This window comes from Coenobita brevimanus, chromosome 73 (assembly GCF_032717465.1).
Source record: "Coenobita brevimanus isolate Jiangsu-jjx chromosome 73, ASM3271746v2, whole genome shotgun sequence".
NCBI classification, from domain to species: Eukaryota; Metazoa; Arthropoda; class Malacostraca; order Decapoda; family Coenobitidae; genus Coenobita; species Coenobita brevimanus.
The window spans coordinates 2,432,487-2,457,344 of record NC_137026.1 but is presented as its reverse complement, the minus strand read 5'-3'; the positions used below and the strand labels follow the sequence as shown (position 1 = coordinate 2,457,344).

The 24,858-nt window shown below is 41.8% G+C and overlaps 1 protein-coding gene across 1 annotated transcript in view; it reads right to left on the bottom strand.

The window, feature by feature from the left end:
* The window catches only part of LOC145407415 (cell adhesion molecule Dscam2-like), a 48,059-nt gene extending 30,532 nt beyond the window's left edge, over nucleotides 1–17,527 (bottom strand). The window contains exon 1 of the mRNA XM_080278344.1: nucleotides 17,337–17,527. Coding sequence (XP_080134470.1) covers nucleotides 17,337–17,527 — 191 coding nt within the window. The remainder of the gene's footprint in view (nucleotides 1–17,336) is intronic.
* Between the last annotated feature and the right edge of the window lie 7,331 nt (nucleotides 17,528–24,858).

The window sequence follows — 24,858 nt, the reverse complement described above, 5'->3', positions numbered from 1 at the left end:
AAAATGATGTACACTGCAGCAACCTATACGTTGTTTTATTTATACTCTTGGCTAAATGTATCAAATAATTCGTAGAGCTAGGCAGAAAAAAAAATCATAATCTATATATATTTTGTATTATGGTACAGATAGGTATATGTGAAGCTACAGAATGTGGTGAAAGTTTTTTTTACCTCTCTGATGGGGCCAGGATTCCGTGAGCTTGAATGATGAGTGAATAGAAGCGTGTCCAGGCTGTCTGGAAGTTGCTGCTCCTCACCCTGCCCTGGGGTGAGAAAGAAGGTCCGGATGATGGTGATGATGATAATGATGATGATGATGTTCAGTATACATAGAATAAGCAGGGAAACAGAGACCAAGCACAGATTAACATGGTGGAGGTGAAGAATGCAGGTGATTCAATATGGCGGACGTAAGTCACACACTCGCTGAGGAGATAGCCCTCCATGTTATACAGCTGAAGGCAGCGTCACACTGGGACAAAAGTGACTGACATGCGAGCCAGTTTTGCGACCCGCTAGCCAAACTGACTCACGGTGAGCGAGATTTCGCTTGGGAGGCGAAATGGATAACAACTCTCACTCACAGCTTGGTGGGATTAGAACTCAAATGAGCCTATATTAATTTTGTAATTGGTGAGAAAATATTCTGTTATTCACAGAAGGAAACTTTAACTAAAATTGTTAAGAAATACAATTTAATTCTTGTGCTTTTTATGGAGAATGAAAGACTGACTAAGAGGGTGCATGCAGGTGTGGTGGAGGGAGGGAGAGGGAGAGGTAGACCGAGGATGAGGTGGAGGGATGGAGTTGAGAGGTATATGAGGGAGGGGGGGAGTGAGTTGGGGGGAGGGTAGTCAAATGGTGGGTGACAGAGCGACTTGGAGGCGTTTTGTCTGCGGCCACCCTTTGCGGGATTAGGGCGTCGGGCTATAGATATATAGATAGATAGATAGATTTATTTATTGTAACGAAATAAATATTCAGACAATCGGGTGACCAACCCACGGAGGCTGTCAGTTTTGTCTCCAATCAACAAGTAGAAATCAGATTTCTATATAGATCCTGCGGCAAGGAAAACTCTAGTAGACTGCTTTGTGGCTCTGGAGTTGCTTAAGTACGTTAGGAGCTTGTAGAAACTGAGGAAAAGCGAGCGGGTACTCCGTGGTGGTTTGGTAAATGACCACCAGGCGCCAAGGCAGACGGCACTCTTAGCCGTTTCGGCTCAGAAAAAAACACACGAGTGTGACGGACACTCGACTTTGCTAGCCGTTTTGGCTCGCACAAATGGCTCGCATGTTAGCCACCTAAGAGATCGCGGATATGAGCACTTGAAATCTAAATATTTTAAAGTATACGTTCAAAAATATTTCATGGCATTTATAAATATATGGAACTTTGCCAGGTTCTGATAGTCAACCAATAAAACACAAGTAATAAACTGAGTGGCAAGAAGGCGTAGTTGGCATCAGTGATGTGTGATTGTTGTCAGTCTTGTGGCGTCAGCTGTATGTGTTGGTGAAGTGTATTTGATCATTTCCCCATCAGGACGATCGTGTGGAGGGTGTTCACTCAGGGTTGCCAGATTGGGCTACAAGTAGCGAATTGGGCTACTTTTGGAAGCCGTGTGCTACTAAATTTTGAATTTCGCTACTTGCGACTTTTTGGGCTACTTTAAAAATGAGTTGGGCTAACTTGGGCTACTAATGACAGTGGCGTATCCAGGATTTTTGCCACGGGGATCAAACACTTCAAATATTTTCCCCAAATATGACACTACACTGGCTTGAGTGTCCCAAACACACACACACACTTTCCCACATATGTGATACTATCGCTTTTTTTCTACTTTCCTTTGCGGTTTTGTATTTCTCTCTCTCTCTCTCTCTCTCTCTCTCTCTCTCTCTCTCTCTCTCCACTTAGGACATATGCGTAAATTAAAATTCGCTGCCGCACCCACCCCCAGTCTGGTATTCTGTTTCAAAATTCGCTGCCGCACCCACCCCCAGTCTGGTATTCTGTTTTGTACTACTGCTGTGGTGGTAGCCAATAGAAATTCTATTTTCCACTACTTATTCTTTTAGTTGATTCTCATTGGCTCAGGCATCCTTGACTCAGGTGACTACTCGACCTGCCCAGCTCAGCAGGGAATGATTTTCATATCACCTGAACTGTACTGTACTGTATAGAAAGGATTTTTCCATTAAGGAAAAACAAGAAAAACGGGATAAAGCTATTCATCCTGAAAAATTTTCACCTTGAAAAGTGTGTGTGGGGAGGGGGAACAAAAGATACTCTGTCTCCCAGGCTCCAAAAAGTGGGGGAGACACGTCCCCCTGTCCCCCACCCGAACAAGGCCCCTGGCAAACACATTTATATCTGCATACCTTCTAAAATGTAGTCTGAGGTGATCAAAATGGCTTCATGCAGTCTTCAAAAATTCTGCTTGTTTCAGTTGCTTGTAACAATAATTGTGTAGTGCTTGTTTGCAACTGGCTGCCAGGTGAGAAGATGTGGCTGAGGGGACGGGAAGGCCATTTTTTCACCTCATCAGGAATCAAGTGCAAAACATCATTAGAGCTCTAATATTAACCACATAATCTAAGGTGATAGGGGAAGTTGCTAAGTTATAACTGGTCATTTTTTCTCAAGGGTTTTCTAATATTTAGTCTAGCTTACAATTTCAAAGGAAATTATTGCTCCTAAACAAATATTTTTCGAAGTAGATATTACTGTTTAACATACAAGTGGTAAAATTAGGAAAACTGTATTGTCATACAAGAACTATGCCAAAAATCTCAGCATTTCCCAAAAATTATCCCAGGGGGGAAAAACTGCCCCCCCTGCCCGCCCCAGTGGCTACGTGTATGCTAATGAGGCGAAAGTCAAAGATTGATTAGTGATTATGTTTCACTTAAAATATAATATAATTACCTTTTGAAGACACCCAAAGGTAATGATTCATAATTTATCATATCCACCCTCTTTAAATTTCTCGCACTCTCGTATAAATCCCTGATTGGCTATTGAATTCGAACTGAACGTGTGAGATTACCACCCCAGTCAGCCGTGTCTTCTGCATCCACGGGTCGTGGATGCAGTAGAAGAAGACTTTTCTGATAATCTTCAACTGTGAAGACGTGGTCGTGGAGACTTACTGAATGATTTAAATATGCAATTATAATGAGCTGTGCAAGAAAATACTTTCCTTTAGATCCAAAAAAAAGTTTCGTTAAGTTGAAAAAATGACAATATGAGTTATGTTTTGTTAAAAAAAACAGTTTAGTTCCGCGAATGTAAAGGAAAGGAAATAATTTGAGGAAAAGAGAAGTAAATATAGTTAATGCAGTAATTAAGGAGTTCTGTGTTAACATCAGGCTTACATCACGTCGAACAACCTTACAGGAGCACTGGAGCAGCATTCAACTGGTAAGCTGTGCAAAGTTAAATTGTCTGCGTCTGTATGTATATACACGTGGATAGAGAGAGAGAGACTGTAGATTAATAGATACACATATATACTGTACATAATTATGTTGGGCTACTTTATACCGAAATTCGCTACTTTTGAGGCCTTTTTGCGCTACTTTCGGTCACAAGAATCTGGCAACCCTGTGTTCACTGCGTCATTCAAGGATAGACACCACCAGTAAGTTACTGTGTTATCCATGTCTGATATGCTAAATTAGAAATGTACCGGTATACACAACTGATTAATTCTTTTCCAAACGGGCGCGGCCTTGCCATATTTTCTGCTGAATGTTTCGCAGGTTACTTGTTATTCCAGGAAAACTACAGTTGAATTTTTATAAACTTACTTCTGAAAGATCTAAATGAAGATTTAGAATGTAAACATGATGTCTGCCAGTAGCCGGCCATATTTAACATTCATGATGTGTATTTTTAGATTTGAAAGCTGGCTGTCAGATGCAAGTGAGGTTAGGTTGGATTAGGTTAGGTTTGGTTAAATCATAAAGTTTGCCATTGCTTTGACACTGGATACACTGATGTTTCCAGTCAGAGAGATGGTTGGTAAACAACGCCGGCAGTCGGAAAGACCGTCGGTAAACTGCCGTGTGTGGCCTGGCCGCTTCCTTAACTACCCAAAAATAGGTTTGTTTTGTCTTTTTCCAATCACTTCATGCAGATAATTCATTAGTTAACCATAAGTGTTGCATATATACCAAAATTACTTACCTTGAGATCGTGAGTTTGTTATAATGCAGGTGGAATCTCCGCGCCCGTTTGGTAAGGAATTACCCTGTATGCTTGTTTGGATCTGGTCTGTTTTTAAGTTTCATTCCCTTTCAAAGAATTTTTAAGCTGATGTCAATTTTTGTGTGGTGTGGTAATTATCCAGTTAAACGTACGCTTTACTTGAACCAGTAGGACCTTACCAATTCAATTCATATTCTTCCAGTTTGTTTTCTGTATTATTATGACTGTTTTCAGGGTGGTAAATTACCTTTTACTGCTGAAAAAGTTCCCACTTTTTATCATCATGTTCCTGAAGCCGTACCTCCAATTGTTTTGCTTCTTTAGCATTATTTTATTGATATTTTTACCGTAAGTGTTCTGACGAACTGGCTTCAATTGTGCCTCTCCTTCACATTTTCTCCCGAAATACTGGGGCAGCTGGGAGCGGCCATGAATTCACACTCTATCCCCCACAATGCAGAGCCTCTACGTATCAAAATTCATTTATCCCCAGAACTACTGCTCTCTGGAATTCACTTCCTAGGAGTTGTTTCCAACAAACATTTAATCCATTTCAATTCAAATCCAGTTGTTATAAATATTTTATGCATGGAGGATGCCTTTAGGCACATGGACTTTTTTTTTTTCCCTTTGTTTTTCCTTCCTCCATGTATTATTTAAAAAAAAAATACTCTATGCTCTCAGAGGTGGTTTTCGTTTCCCAGTATTCCAACTGGAGGCTAGGTTAGGTTAGGTTAGATTAAATTAAATTATTAGGTACAATTAAGCTAGGTTAGGTTAGGACAGTCTCTTCCGCCATTACAGCACACAAATCGAGTTGACACAGCAGAACATAGCTAAAAACAACAGGGAAACAGATTTTGCATGAAATGCCTATGTACCACCCTAGAAATAATCTGAAATATATATGTAACAGACAATCAGGAAGAAGAACTGGTATTGTAAGATGCTTTTACTGCTTCAGATAAAGCGTATGTTTACCATTATTCAAAACTGACTTTTGTTAGGGTGTATGTAGGTGAGGTGGAGGGAGGGAGAGGGAGGGGTAGACCGAGGATGAGGTGGAGGGATGGAGTTGAGAGGTATATGAGGGAGGGGGGGTGAGTTGGGGGGAGGTTAGTCAAATGGTGGGTGACAGAGCGACTTGGAGGTGTCTTGTCTGCGCCCACCCTTTGCAGGATTAGGGCGTCGGGCTATAGATAGGTAGACTTTTGTTATTGTGCAGATAACACAAGAAGATGGCTGGCAAACTATTTAGCAGGCAGATGTACACATGTAACATTTGCCGGTCAGTTCGAACATAGAAACTTCACAAATGGCTTCCCCCAAGGATCTGATTTGTCCCCTACTCTCTTTAACCAATACATGCATGACATACCCACACCCCACCCACCACAAATACACATAGCTTCCTATGTGGATAACATAACACCGTGTACACACCAAAATGCAAACACAGCTGCACACATCCTCCAACCTTACCTCAACATACTACACGAATGGTTCACAGACAGGCTCAAAATAGTCCCAGCCAAATCTCCAGTGACCCTTTTCACAAACTGGACAGCAGAACACAGTCACATTCCACACCTCACCATAAACAACATTCCCCTACCCCCCCCCCAAAATCCTTGGTGTAACATACAATACCGGTACTGTACATCAATGTCATTTAAACAACACATCACAAACATGAAAGATAAATTAACACCAAGACTCAGCACCTTGAGGTCACTTCCCCACACAACATTTGGACACAACAAGGAAACCACCACAACAGTATACAAACAATATACAGTAAGTCTTCGAAATACGAAAACCTGAAGTACGAATTTTCAGTGGTTTGAAAGCAATGAATATAGGACAAATTCCACAATACGAAAATATCTTTTTTCGATGATACAAAAATCGATATGAAAGGAAATACAGAGATAGCCCTAGTATCCAGACTATATGGTGTGAAGAAGTGCCTGAATAGTCTGAAATCACGATTAATCCGGCGGAAACAAAGCACAAGTGCTGTTAGATTGATGTATTTACTGGTAAATGTACAATGTAAGACACGACTATCGTCCCAGTTCCGTCTGAAGAAAATTTACACCAGGCGAAATATAATGAAAACCCTGTTTCTACTAGTGCATGTTTCAAATGGTTCGATTTTTCCACCCTATATTCGTCAGACTTTGGAAAGATAAATGTTTTTCATTGTACACTTGAAGCAGCAGAAAGACCTTACCAGTTCGATTTATAATCCTCCAGCATGTTTCTGTAATTTTCTGACAACTTCCAGTTTGGTAAATTACTTTTTCTTGCTGAAAATTTTCCTCCCTGTTGTTATCGTCACTTTCCCCTACAATCGTTTCCAGTGCAGTGGAAGAAACTCAGTGTGCTCTGAAGTGGATATCATTTCCCAATATCCAAACTGGAGGTTAAGATAGGTTAAATTATTAGGTACAGATAAGCTCGGTTAGGCCAGGTTTAAATACTTAAGGAAGAACAGTCCTTTCCGCCATTATGTTAAGAAAATAAACAAGAGTTGTCACACCAGAACAACTAAAAACGAAGGGGAAACAGATTTAACAAGAAACATTTACTGTATTTACCAACCCAGATATAATCTGAAAAATATAACAGACTATCAGGAAGAACTGATTTGGAAAGGTGCTTTTACTACTTAAAGTAAATCATATGTTTAACCCCCTCAGTGGCTGTGGGTTCAGAAATTTGCGTGCTTCTATGGTCGGCCTTACGACCATTTTTTCAATGTTCAAAAATCATTTTTTTTTCTTACATGTGTGGAAAGACTCATCTGGCACACCTGGCTTTCCCCCCCCCCCAAACCCATCCTGTGATTTGCTATGATTCATGTAAGAATTAACCCTCTGAGAGTCACTCACGCGATTCGCATTTCATGTGGATTGTTCTAAAAATGTTCAGTCACTCAAATCGCGTTCCTAAGCAGAAAAAACGCCGTCAAAAGAAAAGTTTTAAGGTGGATTTGCGTAAAAAATTGGTGCGTTCCAGTGTGTGCATCTCTTTTCCAAGGTAAGCATTTGGCAACACTGTGACTGCTCTGACGGGACAATGTGTAGCAGAAATATCTCAGTATCTCACGACCAGCCGGGCAGGAGAGTAGCACAGCTGTCAGCATCCCTTTAAACCCGCCATTTTCCCCCTCCCACTCGAGGCAGAAGCCATTATTGAAATATTGTGATTGTACCGTGGTTTTTACTATAATGTGAAGTGATTGTGTCTATGGAACATAGATATATTTTGTGTAAATCATTGGGGCCCGTTATCAGCCGTTAAGCCTACAGGCAGGAGTGTGATTTGTTATAACGGGGTGTCCACTCTGCTTCACCCTGCCCATAAACGATGTGAGTATTTTGCCTGTATATAGTGAAGCCAATACTTATATTTGTGAAACATATTGTGCCTGGATTGGTGAAATAACTGACCTTGCATAGCAGGCATTATGCACACCATAGAGATATGCAACAGTCGCTAAGGAAACAGGCGGTCACGTATGCCATAGAGTCGGGAATAATAGATGAGGTTGGGATGGAATCATGTGATAGTGTTTTATATTGCGTATGGTTTAGTGTGAAATATACAGTACATATAAAATAGTGCAGTGAGTGTTCACAGAGAAATATTTCATGCATTGACTGACTTAGCTAAAACATAGCACAAGTGTAAGAGACAAGAAATATGCCACAGCCACATACACCGTACATACGTATGTCGTGCAGCAAATGTTTGTGGAGAAATCTATTGTGTGCATCGCATGTGTTTTAGGCAAATGTATCGGAAGGAGAGAAGAAGATACGCCACAGCCACAGACACGCACACACACTCACCCACACACGCTCAAACACTACATAACTCCTCATCTTCAGGCTACTGCCAGCATCTCAACACCTCTGGAGGAAGTGAGTTATCCACATTTTGTTGATTTGTATATTGACCTATTTCTATAGTTCAATATTTTTTACACAAATAGTGCAGTGAGTGTTCACAGAGAAATATTTCTTGCATTGACTGACTTAGCTAAAACATAGCACAAGTGTAAGAGACAAGAAATATGCCACAGCCACATACACCGTACATACGTATGTCGTGCAGCAAATGTTTGTGGAGAAATCTATTGTGTGCATCGCATGTGTTTTAGGCAAATGTATCGGAAGGAGAGAAGAAGATACGCCACAGCCACAGACACGCACACACACTCACCCACACACGCTCAAACACTACATAACTCCTCATCTTCAGGCTACTGCCAGCATCTCAACACCTCTGGAGGAAGTGAGTTATCCACATTTTGTTGATTTGTATATTGACCTATTTCTATAGTTCAATATTTTTTACACAAATAAGTAATGTTTTTTTACATACACACATATGAGATGGAAGAAAGTTCAGCTTCAGTATCAGAACCTCGCAAAAAGACTATTGGTCATGTCGAGTTTCTGACAGCACTATCAAAAACCTTATGATATTGTTCGTGTATACTTTGACCATATAAGAAAATAATAAAACGTAACAAGCGAAAATATGTAGCCATGGTGAGGCAGGGAAAGAATGTTTTTTATCGCGTGCGGGTGAGTATTCTATTTGTTTGTCGTCTAATTACTGCAAAACTATTGGATGTATCGATTTCCCGTAAGAACCATGATAAAGAGCATTAAATTCAACGTATGTTCATGTGCAGAGTATAAGCCTTTGGGAGCATTTTCTGTTGGAAAAGTTGGAGGAACAGACTGTTTTGGCAAAGTCGAAAGCGCTCGGAGGAGTAACCTCGCTTTGTTGGCCAATTACTCAAAAACTATTGGACGTATCGATTTTCTGTAAGAACCATGATCAAAGAGCAGTAAATTCTACGTATGTACAAGATATAACAATGTAATATCTATGATAAGAATTCGTTGTTACGGAGGTGGGAATATTGCTTATGCTGTGTGCACATCACGAAAGTGACGTACGGACATGAGTTCCCAGTTGTTTTTGTCGATTTACTCGAAAACTATGAGGCGTATCGAAACCATTTTTAGGTCATTAGAAAGCTCGTGAAATTCTGCATAATATTATGCAATAAAAACATAACGTGTGAGAAGAGTTCAGTATTAGAGCTCCTTGAATTTTTAAAAAAATGTCTTTCAGTTTTTGGCTATTTTCTCAGAAACTACAAATCTTATCACAACCGGATTTGTCTGTTTAGAAAGCTGATGAAATTCTCTATCAAAACTTCTAATAACATTTTCCTGTATGATGGAAAACATTCGAAGGGTGATGTTGGGAAGTGAACGTGACGTAGCGAAATGTTTATTCACGGCCGCCTAATGTCGTTTTATTTGTGTTTTCCTGTTTTTCCGTGGTGCTTATCAACTAGAACAAAGATCGACGAATAAGATGACATAGGTTTCATGGGAGAATATTGATGTTTGGGTGACGAAAATAAGGAGCGAATAATTGTTATTTGCCGTGCGTGGGCAGCCGGGCCAGGCGGCCTCGCAGAAAAAATCGTGTACCGGAAAACTTACTGAAACTTATCGTGCACAAGAGGGTTAATAAAATTAGGATGCGTGTTACATAAACATGTCAACATCGGCAAAAACATCTGGAATGAAGTGAACTGTGAACGACTTGACTGCTTGGGATGGTAGAGTAGGGTCGTGTTAACACACCAGTGACCTTCGTTTCCTTCCCATAATTGCTTACAGTTTTTTATAGCTCACCCTAACTCAATGTCACTGACACCAGTACAGTAAGGCGTTGTTCAAGGTCAGCATCTATGAAAGTGATAATGGAATACATTGTTGTTTGTATCAGTCCTGTCTCACACATATATATAAGAACAAACAAAAGAATGAGCAGTAAATGTACGCTAACTTTAACCTGTCACGTCCCGAGCTATTTCGCACCTCCGACACCCCCCAATCCTGAGGTATTTTCAATTTTTTTTTTTTTTTTTTTTTCGGCTAAAACCTCCACTTTTGGTGAGAAACATCGAAATTTCATAGAAAAATCGCTCACCTGAGGTTTAAAATACTCGATCCAGGTACCAGTACCTCCTTACCTGACTGGGTTTTCTAACAGGCAGGCACCAAAGAAAACGAGTTCTATGGGAGGGTAACTATTTCACACCACTCATAAACGGTATTTATTTATTTACTTGGTACGAATTTATATGTAGTACGAGAGCATATTGATTTTCAAACAGTAATATAGGCATTATAAGCATTGTTTCACTCATTAACTCATCACCATACCTGACCTTCTTTCACCACATTACCTGATCATCATTTCTGACTGTTTCTTCCTCTAATGCTATGTAAACTTTGCCCTCCACATTGTCATCGATTGGGGAATCACTCTGGCCCTGAATGTCTTTACTGGCCAGGTCACTGGTAACAGGTGAATTGCTGAGATAATGGCGTGTGGGAGGGGGAGGGAGGTTATGCGGTGTAAGGCATTGTCCCTGCTTGGCATCTTGTAGAGGAACAGAGGAAGGTGTCCCGTGTATACGTACGAAAAATCACGTGGAAATTGAAAATTGTGCAAATTAGTGACCTTGCAATTGCACGACGTACCAGTACGTCGTCGGGACTGGCAAATGCAAAATGTTGCAATGTACCCATACTTCGACGGGACGGGGCGGGTTAAGGAGCAGAAATAACTGTTCTCAGTCGGTCTGAAATAAATTGGGAAGATCGATACCAAACGAAGAATATGGAACTGAATTCTAACCTAGGAGAACATATGGGATGAAAAAGTAATTTTTTTTCTGATTAGCAAACATTTTTGTTCTATATCGTCTCTTAAAATTGTAAAACCCATAATCTTTCGTGTAAGCATACAGCCTAAAGACCTTACCAATTCAGTTCATATTCCTCTAGTTTGTCTTATATATTTTTCTGACTATTTTCTATCTATCTATCTATAGCCCGACGCCCTAATCCCGCAAAGGGTGGCCGCAGACAAAACACCTCCAAGTCACTCTGTCACCCACCATTTGACTCCCCTCCCCCCAACTCACCCCCCCCTCCCTCATATGCCTCTCAACTCCATCCCTCCACCTCATCCTCGGTCTACCCCTCCCTCTCCCTCCCTCCACCTCACCTACATACACTATTTTGAAAGTGGTAAATTATGTTCTCTTGCTGAAAGAAACTTACTCAAAATTACGGTGCATGTAACATAAGCGTGTAAACATTTGCGAATACATACTCCTGACTGCTTGGGATGGTAGAGTAGGGTCATGTAAACGCACCAGTGACCTTCATTCCCTTCCCGTAATTGTTCGCAGTTTTTTATAGGACGCCCCAATTCAACATCACTGACACCGAAACAGTAAACTGTTGTTCATGGCCGGCAGCTATGCAGGGTTTAATGGAATACTGTATGAAAAATTCTAAATGAGTGTGGTGCACAGCGTCGTGCTCGCTTGCCGAGAGAAAATGAACTAACCCCTCTCTGGTAAACAAATTTTCGCGCGCTTCTCAGTTGAGTCCACGTCCCTCCTCTCCTTGCAGCTTCGCTGTATGTGAGGATATTTTCGCAGCTCTTCACCTTTTCGTATTGTTTCGCCATGCCTCCCAAGCACTGTGCATCATCTCCAGCATTGGGGGAGCCCGCTGCAAAGAAGAAGCAGCACAGTAACTTTGGAAAGGAAATTGGAAATTATAAGACCCCATGAGGAGGGGCAGGGAATCTCGGAGATTGGGCCTGCTTTAGGCCTTGCAGTTTCCACCATTGGGACTGTGACAAAGAGAAAGGAGATGTACAAGATGTACTTCTCTACAACTGTATACAAGTATTGCTTACTTCAAAATGGGGAGGGGGTAAAGTTTAGGTGGGGGGTCTGAGGGGGTCCTGGGATGCATCCTTCCATTTATATGTGTATTTCAACGGGGAAAATCGTTCCGATATACGAAATTTCGAATTATGAAAGTTTTTTTTTTTTGCTCCCTATCCATTTCGTATATCGAGGACTCACGGTGAGTCCTCGAAATACGAAAAGGATAGGGACAAAAAACTTTCGTAATCCGAAATTTCGTATATCGGAACAATTTTCCCCATTGAAATACAGTGATCCCTCCAATGTCCGATGTAATAGAGCTAAATGCATGTCCAGATAGTGATCCTGTCCGGATATTGGGCCCCAGCCCCCTGGACTTGTACTTATGGACCCTAACTCAGAAAAACACCTATACAACTCCCTCTGGACATGCAAAGCACCTATTTAAGACCCAAATCACACCAATAAGGGACATAAAAGACTGAAATAAATGCAAAAGAACCATAAAATGAGGTTTTAGAGGTGAGTTTATACAATATGAAACATTCTGGGTACTTACAAGTCCCTGGCTCCTGGACTGGTTTGAACTGCCAGTTTGCAGTCCACAGTTAATCATTTGCACTCTAAATTCTAATTTCTTAACACTGCACAATATTGTAACTTCCCGTGTGTTCTAGTGGCGAGGTATTGCAGTTTATTCACTGTTTATTCACAAAAAACAAGCACCTGTGGCTTGCATTGCTATAAGCATCTGCTCTCGATCGGAGTTAGGCTGTGACTGTTGATGATGGCAGGGTAACAGAGTTGCCAGATCGCAACGGCCACATTACCAAACTCCTCAATTTTCTTTACCATTTTTAACTTTCATTACCAAATTGTAAAGCTAGCATCTATTTTACACTAATTATATACACAAGTGGAAATACATGTAATCACTCTTCTTATAATTAACAGCATGTTGATTATTATCACGCTATATAGGCTACCAAATTAATCAGAGAGAGCAAACAATCCACCATCTCCATCCCGTGTATCCTCTTACATGTGAAAAATCAGTTTGGTATTGTATTATTCTGATTCATTACCAAACGAATTTTTCATTACCAAATTGGCCCACATTTGGTAATGAAAAATACCAAATGGCAACCCTAACACGGGAGGGAGGAGGAAGGAAGGGTGAAGGGACCATGGTGTAACAGCTGTTTGGCGTCACACAGCAATTTCAGATTACGAGTGGGAAAAGAAAGTCAGATTTTTTTCGAACTTTTTGCAGTTTTTGGCCCATTTTGGGAATGCTGGATCCCGGGATGAAAATGTCCGGTTATTGGGGATGTCCGGAAAATGGGCTTCCGGATATTGGAGGGATTACTTACATATAAAGGGGGGGATGCGTTCCAGGATCCCATTGGACCCTCCACTTAAACTTTACCCCTCCTATTTAGAAGTATGTAATACATGTATACAGCACTACGCTATTATGCAGACATTAAAAAATAAAACATATAACAAATTCTTGTAGTATTAGCACACTGTACAGTTAAATATAGACCTGTGCTGCGGCTGGAGATTCATGTCGTTGATATGGTGCTAACTCACATGGTGGGACCCTAATAATTTCCAATTTCCTCTCCAAAGTCAGAGTACGGTGTTGTTTCTTCTTGGCAGCTGGTTCGCCGGATGCTGAAGATGATGCTGGGCGCTTGGGAGGCATGGTGAAAGTACGAAAACAGGAAGAACAGCAAAAAACTGCCCAACGTACAGCAAAGCTGAGAGGAGAGGACGGACATGCCTCGACTGGGAAGCGTGCGAAAATGTGTTTACCAGAGAGGGGTTAGTTTGTGTTCTCGCCGCAAACAAGCGCGGTGCTGTGCAGCGCGCCCATTTTGAATTTTTCATATTTCCTCTCGTATTGCTTTTCATATCATCGAGACAGATACTTTTGTATTGTGGAATTTGTCCTACATTCATCCCTTTCATACCATCGGAAATTCGTACTTCAAGTTTTTGTATTTCAATGACTCACTGTATACTGTACATTCAGTGATGAATTATGCAAGCCCTGCTTTTATTTTATTTTTTTATGTGAGGAAGAAGGAAGTAAGGGCCACGACCCCACAACATTGCTCCTTCCAAGAGAAAATTAAAATACAAGAGAGAGCCAAATTCAAGATCCGATCATTTCGAGATGCCTGGACACACTGCATTTGAAAGACTGGAAATCATAGGAAGTAGGAAATTCAGACAGAGGGAGACAGTTCCAGAGTTGACCTGTTGCATAAATGAAGGACTGGGAGTAACGGTTAACTCATGCATTAGAGAGTTGGGCGGAAAAGGGATGAGAGTTTGCTGTTAGACGGGTGCTACGTGCCCGTCGTAGAGGTGGAGCAATGCTTGCAGACAGTTCAGACGAGCAGTGACCATTGAAGTAGCAATAGAAAGAGATAAAGATGCAACAGTGCGGCGAAGAGACAGAGGTTGAAGGGAGTCAGTAAAAGGAGAGTTAATGAGACGAAAAGCCTTTGACTCCACCCTATTGAGAAGAGCTGTATGTGGGGAGCCTCCCCACACATGAGAGTTGTACTCCACACAGGGGCTGATAAAACCCCTGTGTAGAGTCAACAGTTGTGCAGGGGTGAAGAAGGAACTGAGTCGGCTTAGCACAGCTAATCTCTTGGAAGCAGATTTTACAAGTGATGTAATATGATCTTTCCAAGATAAGACCCGAGTAAATGAAACCCCAAGCATGTTCAAGGATGATGCTGGATTAAGCTGAATATTATTAAACATTAGTGGGTATACCTGTGGAAGATTTTGTCGGGTTGATAGGTGTAAAAACTGAGTCTTTGATGCATTAAAAACAACCAGATTATTTTTACCTCAGTCAAAGATATGAGCCAAATCAGACTTTAGGTGTGCCATAGCCTCATCCCTTGTTTGTTGAAGTAACTGCTGAGATGGATGTTGTGGAAACCAAATGGAAAGGTGAAGAGTGGAGTCATCAGCTTATGAGTGGGTAGGGTTAGATGTACAGCTTAGAAGGTCATTGATGAATAAAAGGAAGAGAGTTGGTGATAGGACAGAGCCCTGGGGAACACAACTGTTAATAGATCTAAGAGAAGAACTATGGCCGTCTACAACAGCGGCTATAAAACGACCAGAAAGGAAGCTAGAGATGAAGGCACAGATAGAAGGATAGAAACTGTAAGAGGGCAGTTTGGAAATTAAAGATCTGTGCCAGACTCGATCGAAAGCCTTTCAGATATCAAGTGCTATGGCAAAGCTTTCGCCAAAGTCCCGAAAGGAGGATGACCAGGAGTCTGAAAGGTAGGTGAGAAGATCGCCACTGGATCATCCCTGACTGAACCCATACTGATGATCAGAAAGAAGGTTGTGAAAGGAAAGATGCTTTAAAATTTTTCTATTCAGAATTGACTTGAAAACTATTGAGATATAGGATGTTAAAGCAATTGGACGATAGTTGGAGGGTTGGGAATGGTCACCCTTCTTTGGGACTGGCTGAATAAGAGCAAACTTCTAGCAAGAAGGAAAGGTACAAGTTGATAGACAAAGGCTAAAAAATTTGCCTAGGCAGGGTGTAAGCACGGAGGCACAGTTCTTGAGAACAACAGGAGGGGGACAAAGGCTAAAGAGTTTGCCTAGGCAGGGTGTAATCACAGAGGCACAGTTCTTGAGAACAACAGGAGGGACTCCATCATGCCCATATGCCTTATTAGTATTGAGACCTGTGATGGCAGAAAATACATCAGCTGAAGAAATTTTAATGTCAGCCATGTGGAAGTGAGAGGGGGAAAGTGATGGAGGAACAGCACCGGAATTGTCTAAGGTGGAATTGGAGGAGAAGGTCTGAGTGAAGAGATCTGCTTTATCAGTAGAAGAAATAGCTTCAGAGCCATCAGAGTAGAAAAGAGGAGGGAAGGATGATGAGGTAAAGTTGTTAGAAAGGTTTTTGGCAAGGTGCCAGAAGGAGCGGGAAGAATTCGAGTTGGAGAGTTGAGAGCATTTAGTACAGATGAAATTATTTTTAGCAGAGCAAAGAACAGACTTAGCATGATTCCAGGCAGAAACGTATAAAAGATGTGATTCAGGAGTGGGTTGGTTCCGGTACCTTTTATAGGCCCTCTTCTTGTTGTGAATAGCATTAGAACAAGCGTGATTAAACCAAGGCTTCCTTGGATTAGTCAAAGGATATGAGAAAGGAATGTATGCTTCCATGCCCGAGAAAATAACCTCCGTAATGCGCAATGCACACTCAGATGGCTCCCGGTCATGGAACCAATAATCATTCCAGGGAAAATCAAAGAAGTACTGCCTGAGGGCCTCCCAATCCGCGGCTCCAAAATGCCACAGACGACATTTCTCTGGAGGGTCCACAGGCCGTACCGGAGTGATAGGACAGGTTAAGTTGATAAGATTGAGATCGGAGGAGCCCAACAGAGAGAAAAGATTAACAGTGTAAGCAGAAGGATTAGTTGTAAGGAAGAGGTCAGGTATGTTGGAGTTCTCTCCAAAACGGGCTGGGATACGGGTAGGGTGCTGTACAAGCTGCTCTTGGCCATTAAGGATAGAAAAGATGTAGGCTTGTTCACCAGGTGGATCAGTGAAAGGAGAGGAGAGCCAAAGGTGATGGTGAACATTGAAATCTCCTAGAATGGAGATTTCAGAGAGAGGAGAAATGGATAGAATATGTTCCATTGTAAATGGTTTCTTGGCTTACACTAAACCATTTGGCTTGTCACTCAATGTAAAGCCACCTGTAAAGGAAAGAATAGCATGAAGAATTGAGAGGAAAGATGGGAGTAATAGGAACAGAGGAGGGCAGGCACAAAACAAGAATGATAAAGGCTAAGGAAGAAGTAGGCAGCACTACATCAAATGAGTAGATGATGGTTGCCACCACCTCCTAATCTAATTTGTGATATTCAAGTTTGTTTTGGATAAGTTACCATAGGTTAGTTTTGGTTAGATTGGGCCAGTTTATGGTTAAAGTTAGTTTAGACTGTGTTAGGTTAGGTTAGGGTTGGCTTGGGTAAGTTAGGTTAGGTTATTTTTGGTTGGGATTGTTTATACTGTTAGGATAGACAATTAAAGTAAGGTAAAATGTATGTTTGAATAGGTGCTGTAAGGTTTGGCTTGTAATAATGAGTACTGAACAAGGCTCATATTGACATCTCTTCAATTATTTTGGATATCTAAGGACGAATTTATTCAGCTTATGGAAAAATATACTGAACTGGAGAGGTTATATACAAGGTGCTATCCAATATTTTCTGGACTAATGCTATATAAATTTGATAACTCACCATAGCTCCAATTGGCCACCATCACCCTCAAAGTAGTTCCCTTGCGCATTGATACACTGATCCCAGCACTTCCTCCATTGCTGGAATGCTCCCTGGAAGTCTTTTTCGACGAGAGTGTCAAGCACCGCCTGCTGTTCCATCTGGATGTCCTCAGTGATATCAAAACAATGCTCTCTCAGCCTAACTTTCATTTTTGGGAACAGAAACAAGTCACAGAGGGCCTGGACAAGAAGGTTTCATCTTCTGAGGTGAGTCCAAGAAGCTCAGTGCAGACATCAACGCATTGCTGCATGTGGTCAGCTGTCAGGAGCCTGGGGACAAATTTGGCTTGTGATTTGGTGCTTGCCCAATTCTTCAGTGAGAATCCTCTGACATGTCACAAAACCAGTTCCCATCTGCTCTCCAATATCGTGAATGTTCCGACGTCGATCCTCATGGATGAGCTGCTGAATTTTTGCGACATTCTGAGGAGTTATGCGGGTTGAGGACCTCCCTGTGTGGTTGTCATCGTCAACTGATACTCGACTGGCCTTGAACCGTGCCTGCCACTGAAACACCAGTGTCCGACCAAGAGATTGCTCACCAGAGACTTGTTGAATCATTGTCAGGGTCTCTTTTGCATTTTTCTTGAGATTTGCAGAAAATTTGATGCAAATTCCCACCGTCACTAACTCAAGAGTTGCCATTGATCCCCAGCTAGGTCAGTGTGGAACTTGGGCTACTCATGCAGAGACCACAGAAATCGCATACTGTATCTTTAAAAATCTCACCCGTGATAGTTATTGATATACTGTACATAAGCTCCTCATGATATTATTCTTAGTAGTTTTACTAATTTCCTAGGTAATTTCCTAGATGCTTTAGTGCGATAAATGCAGCAAAATGTTACTACAGAAGCCGTGAAAGCACACTGGGAGTGGCAGCATTTATTACATATTTTACAAGTCTCTAGCTGCATCTTTGGTTTGAAAACCATGTAATTTAGTGCTCTAAAAGAACAATCCTACATCCCCAAAATGCTGAAGAAAATCTGCAAAATTTTTCAAAAATTTTTACAATGTTTAAAGCCGAAATAATGCAGAGACGAGACCACCAACCTATATCCGACGATGCCGACGGCTCCAAAATACTGTACAAAAAGTCTAACCAATTGGGGTATTGTGTACCCTGAGCAAGGTATTCCTATGCAATGGTTTTCCATGATCTTTATACAGCAGGTCCAACGGGGCAGTAGACACACGTGAGTTTGCTATTGTTTATGATCGTAACGTATGTTCTTCAGCCATGTCATGCTACTGTTTCTTAACGAAGAATCGTTACATGTTTCTTGTAACACTGTATTTATATTTGTTTTGATGAACAAATACCTGAAATGAATGTAAAATAAAGCTTATCGATAGTTAAGGAAGGAAAAAATAATAACCGTCCCAATACAGAGATGGTAGACTCAGCCCACCAATTTTTTATTCTATTTGACTATATTACAGCCTTTCTTCCTTGTAACGGTGAGTAAAACGTTGTTGTTATATTTTCTCCCTTCCTTTCAATGGCAAAGAGGGCACATAAAATGCACGGGGTTTAGTTGACTGACTTTGATGTCGAAAATTATATAATCTGGTAAAGAGTGGCAGTTTTTCCTTGATTAGTGACATCAGGAATTCACTGTTCCTTTTTCATGTCTATCTTGAAAATCACCTGACGACATATGCACGAGCAAACAAATGAATGCCACAAATCCCCACGTCTGCCTAGCTCCTCACCGCGTGGCACACTGACTCGCAGTGCATGTTAGTACTGCCATCTAGAGGTGCATTGCACTACTACAATCTGTTTAGGTGCCATGATCCCTATCCTGAAAATTTTGGTTATCACCACGTATGACTGATTCCAGTGCAGTTACCATTTTTAACATCTTGTAATTCTAAAGGGATTTGGTGGTGACAGAATGTAGAATGTCAGTCCTATGATTCTAGAGGGTTTTGGTGGTGACAGAACGTAGACTAAGTCAGTGTAACAGCACTAGGCTGGTATTGGAAGCATCCAATCTACATTAAGAAACAAATGTCAGAACAATTAGTAGCTACCTGTTGTTTAGTGGTGCAGAGGTGGCACTAAGTGGAGTAACTTGGCACCCATACTCACCACGTAGGACTTGCCAGGTGTGTGATACAGTCAGTGGTTGTGTTTTGTAGCTGATCAACCCCAAACTGTCTTTGTCACGGGGTTTTTGAGAATTGGTATATTAAATAAAGGTTATATGTTTTGCTTGAAAATAGAGACAATGAATTGACTTGTGAAATCAAGCAGTAAGTTTACTTTCTTCTGGCTTACTTCACCGATTCTCTGAGAACGAGAATTTATAAACTTTCTCAACAGTACACAGCAGAGACTAATTACTCACGAGTGCTGTTTGTAGTACCGTTAGCCTCTCAAGAAAGTGACTCCACCCCTGACAATCAATAACTAATAGTAATACACAGGTTCTTGCCAGTGCATTAACTCCTGGTTGGCACAACCGATTTAAGCTTAATACAAAAAGATTGGCCTAAGTACCAGTTATGAATAATGCAAAGCGTTTATGCAAACTAGGAGCGGCAACTAGAATAAGCTTAATGTGGAGAAATAAAACACGAGTTTATACATTAAGCTCAAAGGAAAAGAACTGTAAAATTTATTAATTACAATGAAATAAATTTACATTACATAAGTCTCAAAATGACTTCAAAATAACAAGGAGAATACACTCACTCGCTCACTCAAATGCTGAACTTAAACCTAGGTAAAACGAAAAGAAATACTGGTCAGTGAAGGGGCTAAGCGGAATGACTAGGCATTGATATGTAGAACGGACGCTGCATTACACTGAACGCTCTTCGCCGATTCACACTAGGTGGAGACTTCAGGAACTCGCTGTACAACGAACCTTCTCTTACGACGATCCAAGCCTGACAAAGTTCGATTTATGGAAGGGGGCGAGGGATGGCCGTACTTGCTCCAACGGTCAACGAAAATAAAGTGAGCGATACACACTCACAATAAATCACTCAGCGAAGGCGCTAATGTCGCGCTCAATGACGATCACTTATGAAACAGTGAAAAATGTTCTGAAAACCGTCCCGAGTGGATACGTGGACGGTTAAACTGAGCGATACACAATGAGAATTCCACTAGAATTCGCGGTTTTCTCTCTGAATAAAATGTTACGAACTTATAAACACACTCGCACCAATTCGTGACATTACGCCCTATCAAAATCAATTTTTTTTTTCGATATACATACATATAAATCCTAACTCAGTCACACAAGATTGATACTGTGGTGTGTGTCCTACCCTGCTACAGGAGAAAATCACAGTCGCCCATGAGCGTAAAAACCTCATATTTACGTTACCAGAAGCAAGCTTGATGAAAAAACTCCGAGACGACGGTGAAAAATCCCGTACTCAGGTCAAACTGCCCGAAATTTTGCTACAATTACAATAACAATTAATTGTTATGTAGCGTGATGTATGTAATACATGGTGTAGGTGTGACAGTTGTGGTGTAACTGTGCCTACGTGCAGAATTATGTAATACAATAGTAAATAATGATGACGAGGCTGAGAAGAGGCGGCAGCATGCAACAGGGACGACCAGCTGATCTGCACAACAATGGTGCACCCGCCAGCTGCACCTCCGAAAGGAATCAAGGTGGAGCATCAAAAGTGTCATTTCTCACTCTGCCTAGCAATCAGTACTTATGTTTATTATTAACCAGGAAACGTACCGTAGTCTTTGGATTCACAAATCTCTCAGGACCTATGTAGTTTACTGGTTAACCTAGTATTATTAACCAGGAAATGTGCCAGTCCTTGAATTGCTCAAATCTCTCAGAACAGACAGTTTACTGGTTAACCTAACTCTACACTTACAATTAATGGCAGGAAGCTGAGAATCCCTACGCAATCTCTGGCAGGTCACATTTTAACATCCAGCGTGGGTGTGAACACTCATGTGGATAATGTGCATTCTCTGGGAATCCTCAGAGAGGCCCACAGCTTGAGACGTTCCACAAGGTAATTCATACACAGCCTCGGATTGTCCTTACAGGGGTCTCAAATTTCCCCTTAACCTATGGTATACATGTATGTACAGACCCTGGACATGATGTGTCCTGTGGGGCCAACGGGCAAGACATCAGGTCTGCATCCAGATTACCACTGCCCTGTCTCTCAACTGCTTCTGAGATTATGGGTGTGGATTCAAACGGCGCAGGAAGGACGTCCCTGATTAGTGGTACGTGGACACACATTGCAGGAACGTACAAAACTAACTATTTCCGGTCCCATCCCTGGCCAGAAAAAGTCAGCACGGATACGGCCCTGGGTCTTCCTCTTGCCCATGTAACTTCCTGAGGCTGAACAATGACCCCATTCTAACACTGCTTGGCGGTACTTAGCAGGAACGACAAACTGCAGTTGAACCTCGCCCTGGGGTGTTCGTGACTTATGGTAGAGCCGTCCTTGTTTAGGAGGGAACTTGGCTTGACCTCCCTGTGAATACTTTATCACTCTACCCTTTTGTTTCTTCCGCACGGCATCAAGTGTCGGGTCAGAGTGTTGTTCTTGAACAACAACTTGGCTACACATCAGATCTTGTGGCGATTCAATGGTCACCAGGGTGACACAGTTTGGAGCCTCAGGCATGGCTCGTGTTTCTGCAGCCGAAGTCTGAATAGTGTCATCTTCAGTGCAACTATGCTTGGCACCTGGAATATTGCCTATGATAAGGTCAAACAAAGGTTCTGACATGGCAACCGCGACTGTCGTACCAGTGTAAAATGGAGATGCCACCTGGATACGTGCCTCAGGGAACAATCTCACTGATCCATCAATAAGGCTAGCTTGGATCTGTTGACCTGTGTACTCCTCAGGCCGAACTAGACTGCCTGACAGAGCAACCTGAGGAACCGTTGTCTCTCAGGACATTCACAGGAATGCCTCCCACAAACCCTGACTGAACAACTGTGGGAGGGCCTGTGGAGGAAGCAGCCAGCCACTGTTGAGGCTGCTGAATAAATGATGCGGCAAACATGGTGCCCTGAGAACTAGATACTTGAGGGGTCGTACTCACTGTCTGGGGAGATGGAGCACTGACCATCTGTGGCGGAGGGTTCACTGTCACCGTGGGACTAGTGAACTGTGGGAAAGTACCCATACTTCTAGGGATGACACCACCGTGCTGCTGCTGAGGAATGAAGGCTGCGTTTGCCTCCTGCCTCCGATACACTGGGGCTGGTGCTGAAAAGGACAGTCCCGACGGTTGGTTGCGTGGCTGATACTGCTGCTGGTTAGGGTACTTCTTGTACATCTGCCAGACAGGTTGCTGAGTGTTTTGCCCCTGATCCTTCTTGTTTGGACCTTGGCCATTATTCTGAGAATGGCCTTGTTGCTGGGGTTCAGTCTGAGACGGTTTCCCAGATTTGTCAGCTTTCCTGTTCCAGGTGTGCTGCTTACAAGTTTGATACTCATATGCAGTGAAGAATGCATCAACCTTCTCCACCATTTGGCTGGCATCCCTTACCTGGCAGATCGTAAGCTGAGCCATAAGTTCAGCAGGCCACAACTTTTCTAGCTGCATGTTCAGCATAAGGTCAATTATCCCCTCACGCGTGGAAGGAGTTTCATTTTTCTCCATCCACTCATCTAAGTAAGCAGTAAGCTGATCAAGAAACTGAACGGCAGTCTCTTTTTCTTGTAAACGCGCCCTCATAAACTGACTCTTAATGTCGTCAACTGTGAGACCGTACGCTTTGACGAGTGCGGCCTTCGTCATCTCATACGCTCGATTGTCTTCACAAATTCTGTGGAGAATAGCGAGAGCAGGGCCCTCAAACAAGCTGAGGAAGTGGAGCTGCTTAGCTGCATCATCCACCTGGTACAGCTGAGCCATGTCTTCGAAACGAGCTATGAATGGCTCGATTCGGTCGCCTTCCTTGTATGGAGGAAGCTTGATGTGTGGGGTCGCCAAAACATGTGCAGGGAGAGAGAGTGCTTGTGGAGCTTGGGTAAGCTGCACCAGATGTGTCTGAAGCCAAGGAGTCTCGCTTGAGCCTCAGCGTCTCAAGTTCATGTTTTTCACGTGCCTCATGCTCGGCACGTTCGTGTTCTCGTTGTTCTCGCTCGTATTCACGTTCTTTCTCGTTGTTCTAACTCGAGTTGATGTTCTCTCTCAAGTTGTTCTCGCTCTTGTTCTAACTCGAGTTCGTGTTGTTTTTGCTCGTATTTGCATTGTTCTCGCTCTTGTTCTAACTCGAGTTCATGTTGTTTTCGCTCGTGTTCACGTTCTCACGTTCCTTGCATTGTTTTCACTCATGTTCACGTTCTCTTTCGCATTCCTTGCATTGTTTTCGCTCGTGTTCACATTCTCTTTCGCGTTCTTCACGAGCATCTTTCTCAAGTTGTTGCTCATAACTAAACCGTGAGAGGACGTAGTCTTGGATTTTTTCGGGGTCGCTAAGCCCCATATCTCTAGCTTCCTGTACATAGACGTTGGCAGCCATGATGCTAACTCAGTCTGAATGAACTAAAGACTAAGTACTGACTGCTATTTTGCAGAGAAAAGCCAATAATCAAGAGTAAAGAATATAAACACAGGTTAGTGGTGACCAATTTTATCTAGTTAAACTGGTAAAGAAAAAAAAAAAAAAAAATTGTGGGAACTATTATATAAAATTAATAGAAATGAATCATTAATCACCTGTAAGATACTGTAGTGCCTGTAGACATTAATGATAAATAATTAAATATGAGTGAGTGAGTATTATCTCGTTAATAACTTTAGAGCTAGGAGTTAATATCCTGGAATGAGGTCGCCAGATGTCTAGGGGTTTTTGAGAATTGGTATATTAAATAAAGGTTATAATGTTTTGCTTGAAAGTATAGACAATGAATTGACCTGTGAAATCAAGCAGTAAGTTTACTTTATGTCAGCTTACTTCGCCGATTCTCTAAGGACGAGAATTTATAAACTTTCTCAACAGTACACAGCAGAGACTAATTATTCACGAGTGCTGTTTGTGGTACTGTTAGCCTCTCGAGAAAGTGACTCCATCCCTGACAATCAACAACTAATACTAACAGTAATAAACAGGTTCTTGCCAGTGCATTAACTCCTGGCTGGCACAACTGATTTAAGCTTAATACAAAATGACTGGCCTAAGTACCAGTTATGAATAATGCAAAGTGTTTGTGCAAACTAGGAGCGGCAGCTAGAATAAGCTTAATGTGGAGTAATAAAACATGAGTTTAGCTATACATTAAGCTCAAAGGAAAAGAACTGTAAAATTTATTAATTACAATGAAATAACTTTACGTTACATAAGTCTCAAAATGACTTCAAAATAACAAGGAGAGTACACTCGCTCACTCAGAAGTTAAACTTAAACCTAGGTAAAACGAAAAGAAATACTGGTCAGTGGGGGGGCTAAGCGGAATGACTGGGTGTTGATACGTAGGACGGACGCTGCAATACGCTGAACGCT